Source organism: Miscanthus floridulus, chromosome 10, assembly GCF_019320115.1.
Source record: "Miscanthus floridulus cultivar M001 chromosome 10, ASM1932011v1, whole genome shotgun sequence".
NCBI classification, from domain to species: Eukaryota; Viridiplantae; Streptophyta; class Magnoliopsida; order Poales; family Poaceae; genus Miscanthus; species Miscanthus floridulus.
Window position 1 is genome coordinate 27374780 of NC_089589.1, and position 6097 is coordinate 27380876.

Below are 6097 nucleotides of genomic sequence, written 5' to 3' on the forward strand. Positions count from 1 at the left end.
ATTTTCAGTTATGGTCTTTTTAACGCCTCTGAAAATCTATTTATAGAGGCAGGGAGAGATTTTTAGAGGCAATGGAAGAAAATGTCTGCCTCTGTAAATAAAACCCACTGTCTCCTGAGATCATTTTTGTGGTAGTGTTGTTGTACATGGTCTATACCAAATAAGATTAATTTAGAAAGCAAGAACAGAAAAGATCATCTGATCCTGAAATTAAAAAAAATAGAGAAGTGACTGTTACTTATGCAAGACGATTTAGTAATATCTCTTTCCCATATAACATTATTTAACAAACGGAGAACCAAATGTGGGTAATATATGATTAGAAGAGCCACCATGGTGATGTCTGAAAACCTCTGGATTAAGTGAGGATATGGTACATTGCATCAGATGCTATATATCCCAGTGCCATCCATTTCATATAATAGTATTTTAGAAATAGACAAATATTTTGATCAAACATCATATTCTGTGCATTAAATGCATCAGCAAAGCATTGTAAGTTCACACTGTACCCAAAAACCATTACATAGGGCACTTTATGCTTGCCACCGATAAACTAGCTCATGAAAATTCTCTAGAATGAATGACCTCAATAGTAGTTCTATTATTTGCATAAGTAAGTAAGACATACGTGTACAGAACACAGGCAGCTTTCGATTTATGCACGATAAATAACCATTGTTAAATAATTATAAGCACATAGTGGTGGAACGAATACATGACCAAACAACAACTACAGCAAAAAAAAGAATCTACTACAGCATTTATTTCAACGCCTTCTCCTCACCAAACAATTATACCCTAATAATGAAATATTTTGATTCGTGAACTATATGTAACAAGGAACATGAATCGTGTTAGGTGTTATTGTGTTGATGACATATAACATGAAGTCTCAAACACGTTCATACTCATTCCACGGTCTACTGAACTTTCTACCAATATCTTCAGTGTTACACACTCACCAGAAATTAACTCATTACCTCATTTGGGCACGAGCGTGGCGATGCGGAGGTCGGTATGAGCGGAGGAGACGCAGTCGTCGGCGACTCCGCCCGACCGGAGCGCATCGGGGAGCGCCGCACAGGACGCGTGTGAGGGAAGGAGCGCTCGCGCAGGGCGGTCGGAGACTTGGAGTCGGCCAGTGTCGCTGCATGTGACACGATGTAGGAGAGCCGAAGATGCGGTACTGCGACTGAGAGAAGGACTCCACCAGGACGGGGCGGGGCAGAGGCCGAGGTGGTGGCGGAGCTGTACGGCGAGGTGGCGCCCGCGCCGCCGGAGGATCGGGAGGAAGGCCATGTGAGATCTGTGCGAGGCTCTGAGGCGTGTGGAATGGATGATTTGGTAGTCTCCAGAGACAAGTAAAGCACGGGGAAGGCAGGTGAGTGGGCCGCTGATAACATTCTCGATCCATTTTCATAGTGGGCCAACTGGGCTGACATAAAGTAAGGATGCAAGTGGCAGCCGTTTTGGTATTTTATAGGTCGAAGTAGTTTAGTTTGTTTCTTCCCCTAGACTAGATTAGTTGAACGTGGCAGCATTGTAATTCATTTTTATCAAGTTTCGGGTCACACACAATGACCGAAAATATATAGAACTTGAATCTCTATAGATAAGGTCTATTGTTTGATCTTGGTAAGGACCGACCCGTCTTTGTTGTTGGTCCGGTAGAAGTGTCCAAAAGAATTGAAAGAGTCTTAAGTTGTCTTGAAAGAAATGGAGTAAAAGGAACTGCTAGATGATGCTAAACACTGGGATCGGGTCGGACTCGACTTGGGCCAATAAAAAATTGTCATGTCAAAATTTTTGGTCCGTCGACGCACTGGCAGATGGGATTAGATCAGGTTTTACTACTTTGGGTCAGCTTTCTCAGGTTGGATCGGGTCATGGGTCTAAAATCATAACTCGAATATGACCCGACATACCAGCCAGTCAAGTCAGGTCAAAAAAATTTGGAAGGTCGAGTTAGGTGGCCCATGATCAAAATTCATATCCACACGGAGGATGCGTAAATGGTAATGCTTAGGTTGAGGGCCTCCGTCCATCCGGATGACCAACCCCCTGCATGCACGTGACGACCAAGAAAAAAAAAGCGCGACATGTAGTTGTAGTCAGCGGGGCCTGCACTGGTCCTTTTCTACGGGGCAAGCGCATGGGAGCATGGGCGGCTTCTCGTTCGGCGTGGGGTGCATGCGGTGCGGGGCAGCGCATGGGAGCTCGTGCGGCCACTCGTTCTGCGTGGGGCGCAGGGCAGCGCATGGGAGCGCATTTGGCCTAACTCGGCAGTGGGGTGCATGCAATGCGTGAGGGCCTGTGCATGCGCTGTGACCAGAGAGAGAAGGACCGGCAGAGAGAAGGAGCGTGGGGCCCGCATACTCTATGGCACCAGCTCCGTATGTTTCATGTGTTTAGATGTATATTTCATATGTTTCATTTGGACGTTGCATGTGTTTCATCCGGATGTTGTATGTGTTTCATCTGGACGTTGCATATGTTGCAATGGTTATACAAGTATGTTGCAAGTGTATATTTCAAATATTTCATCTGTTTTAGACGTATGTTGCAAGTGTTTTATTTGGATGTTGCATATGTTTCAATGGCTATATACACATGTTGCAAGCGTCTATTCAAAATATTCCATCTGTTTCAGACGTATGTTGCAAGTGTTTTTATCTAGATGTTGCATATGTTGCGGTTGCTATACACATATGTTGCAAGAGTATGTTGTAAATGTTTCACCTATTTCAGACGTATGTTGCAGAAGTGCTTCATGTTGCAACATTAGCAGGCGCAGTAAGCGGGCGCATGCGGAGGCAGTCCATGCGGGCGTAGTGGTCCCCACGTGCGTGGCAAGCGAAGCGGGCGTGGGTGGTCCCCACCTGCATGCGCATCAGGCGCACAACTGCATGCGAAGACGCACCAACTTGCAGGGGCAGGTGTGCAGGCTTAGCAGTTGCATGCGGCATGCGGGGTGGACGTGCAGGCGCAGCAATTGCATGCAGGGCAGGCTTAGCAGCAAGCGTGGCAGGCGGGACGGACGCAGCAGGCGGCGCGGGCGCGGGCATCCGAACGTCCGGGCACTAGGCACGCCCGTGCATAAAGCATGCATGGCACGCTAAACCTTTGGCCACAAAACAAACCGATGGCCTATTGGTTGATGCTTAGCTTTGCCACAAAGTTCAAAGAAAATTAAGATTAAATAAACTACCGCATTCACAAAAATTGCAGCCAAGAAATCATGTGTCACGATTGTAGCAAAATTTAGCATCTCTTTTTTTGGCGGAGAAGAGAGGGCCTTTGTTATTAGTAATAACAAAGGCCCTCTCTTCTCCGCCATGTCTCTAGCCACTACACACCACTGCATGCGGGGAGGGTAAGGGAAGGGGGATTGATTTGATCTCCCCTTTCTTTTGAGGGATTGAGGGGGTGGTTTTCTCAATTAATAAAACAATAGTGTAAGGAGATTAGAAAGGGGTCTAGTGGAGTTTACTTTTTGCCTTCAATCTTTATTATCACTAGTTACAGAAAAAGGGGATAATTTTATTCTTAATCCGGTGAAGATATGCTCTAACATCCCTCGGTTCTCATGTTGATCTTATACGTAATGAACATCCTTTTACCGGCTCACTTGATTTTGAGTGTTTCAAGGTAGGTTTGAACTACTTATATTTGAATCAAGTTAGTGTAATAAATTATACTTCCGCACTCTAATTTGTAAACCACTTCTATTGTAACCCTATGTATCAATGTGTTGTACTCTATCCCAGACTGCGATAGATGGTGTCATCCTGGTCCTTCGACCCTCAACAGACTACCGGATTATAGAGTTCAAGTGCGTAGCTGCTATTAATCCTCGAGATGCCGGCCATCATAATTGAGCTCTTATAAATTGGGTGATTCTACCTCAGGAGGTTTCCGGGATTTGGTCCGAAACATCTGAATTTCTGCAAAATTCACCTATTTCGGTGAGGGCTAAAACAACATTGCACCAGTCAAAAAGTTGGACAAGATTTGAACTTTTAGTCTAGTCTAGAGTTCAAACAAACTCGCAAGTTCTTCCTTCAGTGTAAAAGTGCATACTTCTCCTAATCATTAGTTTCCTCTTTATGCTGGCCGCTTGATCAAATTCTGGCAAAAATTCAGCTAATTATTAGCTAAACCTGAATATTTTCACTGGTCAACAGAATGAATGCAGGTCCAAAAATTGCAAGATTCACCTAATTCCGTTGAGTCCAAAAAGTTTGTATCATTTAAATCGCATACCCGTGGGCGGCGGCAGTTAAACCTCGAGTACTTCCCGCACGCCGACGCCGCGCTGGCGCTGACGTTCTTCCCGTTCCTGGACGAGACGACGGAGCCGGACGCCGAGAACAACCTGTACCCGTTCCTCCACATGCTCCCCGACGGCACCGTCTTCGTCTTCGCCAACGACCGCGCCGTCGTCTTCGACCCCTACAACCGCGCCCCGCTCCGCCGCCTCCCGCCTGTCCCCGGCGGCGTGCCGCGGAACTACCCGTCGTCGGGCTCGTCCGTGCTCCTCCCGCTCCGTCCCGACGCGCCCGCGCACGCCGAGGTGCTGGTCTGCGGCGGCGCGCCACGGGGGGCGTATCACCTGGCGCTGCGGAACGGCACGTTCGTGGCCGCCAACCGGACCTGCGCGCGCGTCGCGCCGACGGACCCGGACCCGGTGGTGTGGGCGATCGAGGAGATGCCGATGGCCCGGGTGATGGGCGACATGGTGCTGCTGCCCACGGGCGACGTACTGATCGTGAACGGGGCCACGGCGGGCACCGCCGGGTGGGAGCTGGGGCGGGACCCGGTCACACGGCCCGTGCTGTACAGGCCCGACGCGCCGCTGGGGTCGCGGTTCGATCAGTCGTCGCCGCTGGCGGCGTCGGCGGTGCCGCGGATGTACCACTCGTCGGCGGCGCTGGACACGTACGGCCGCGTGCTGGTGGGCGGCAGCAACCCGCACGTCGGGTACGTGTTCGCCAACGTGACGTACCCGACGGAGCTGAGCCTGGAGGCGTTCCTGCCGCCGTACTTGGACCCGCGGTACGACAGCGCGCGCCCGCGGGTGCTGCTGGCGCCCGCGGAGGTCGGGTACGGCGAGGCGACGGCCGTGAAGTTCGTGATACCCGCCGGGATGATGGCGGAAGGTGCGGGTGCGGGTGCGGGCGGGGAGGTGGTGCGGGTGGCCGCGGTGGCTCCGGCGTTCGCGACGCACTCGTTCGGGATGAACCAGCGCGTGGTGGAGCTGGCCGTGGGGAGGGTGGCGGAGCTGGACGTCGGGGTTTACGAAGCCGTGGTCGCCGCGCCGCCGACACCCGGGGTGGCGCCGCCCGGATACTACATGTGGTACTGCTCGACGCCGGAGGAAGCCAAAAACTGCCGAACAGGCGAACTGCAGGCTGATGGCTTGGGTTGCAGGAACTGGCAAACTGCAGTTTGACGGGCGGAGGATTGCAGGAGCCAGGAGGCCAACGGCAGCCGAGCAAGCTGCAGCCTGCAGGCGTGCGTCTGCGCCTAACATCAGTTCGTTTGGTGGCTGTGATGTCGCTCTCTCGCTGCGTCAGGGAAACGGAACGGGTGGGCTGCAGTGCAGGGTCATGAATGGCGGCACCTAACGAAAGCTCATATGCTGTGCTAGGCTGCCAGCTAGCCCAAAGTCATAGACTCGCAGCCCACGAGGACAGGGACCAAAGTGACGATAGATGATTCTTTGAGGTGCTCGTCTTCTTTCTTGCGTCCAGCGCCGCCATGGCTACCAAGCAGCGAACTTGCGCCACCTGCCTGCTCCTAGTCCTATGGCTACTGGTTTGCATCAGGGAGCGATTCTAGGTAGGGATCCGCGGCGGAGTTAAGGTATGGCGAGCGCCCTTCCTTACCGGGTCATCCGCCGCGCCCCTGGTGGCCGGGAGAGGCGCGCAGAATAATGATGAGCAGCAGCTCAATACATGCATGGACGATCCGATCTACCGTCTCGTCGTCGTCTCCGGCCAGGAGGACGACGCGGCCACGCGCGTACGTACGTCGTAGCAGCTCGGCGCCATGGCGCCTCAGAGCAGAGGAAGAGGAAAACGAAGAGGAGGAG

At 51.6% G+C, this 6097-nt stretch overlaps 1 protein-coding gene across 1 annotated transcript; it reads left to right on the top strand.

The window, feature by feature from the left end:
* The first annotated feature begins 4192 nt into the window (after window positions 1–4192).
* On the top strand, window positions 4193–5455 carry LOC136488291 (aldehyde oxidase GLOX1-like). Its single transcript, XM_066485276.1, has one exon. The coding sequence runs from the start codon at window positions 4193–4195 to the stop codon at window positions 5453–5455; it is 1263 nt and encodes a 420-aa protein (XP_066341373.1).
* The last annotated feature ends 642 nt before the right edge of the window (window positions 5456–6097 follow it).

Excerpts from the sequence above, each read along its gene's own strand:
- LOC136488291 (XM_066485276.1), top strand. The coding sequence starts at position 4,193 with ATGCAGGTCCAAAAATTGCAAGATTCACCTAATTCCGTTGAGTCCAAA.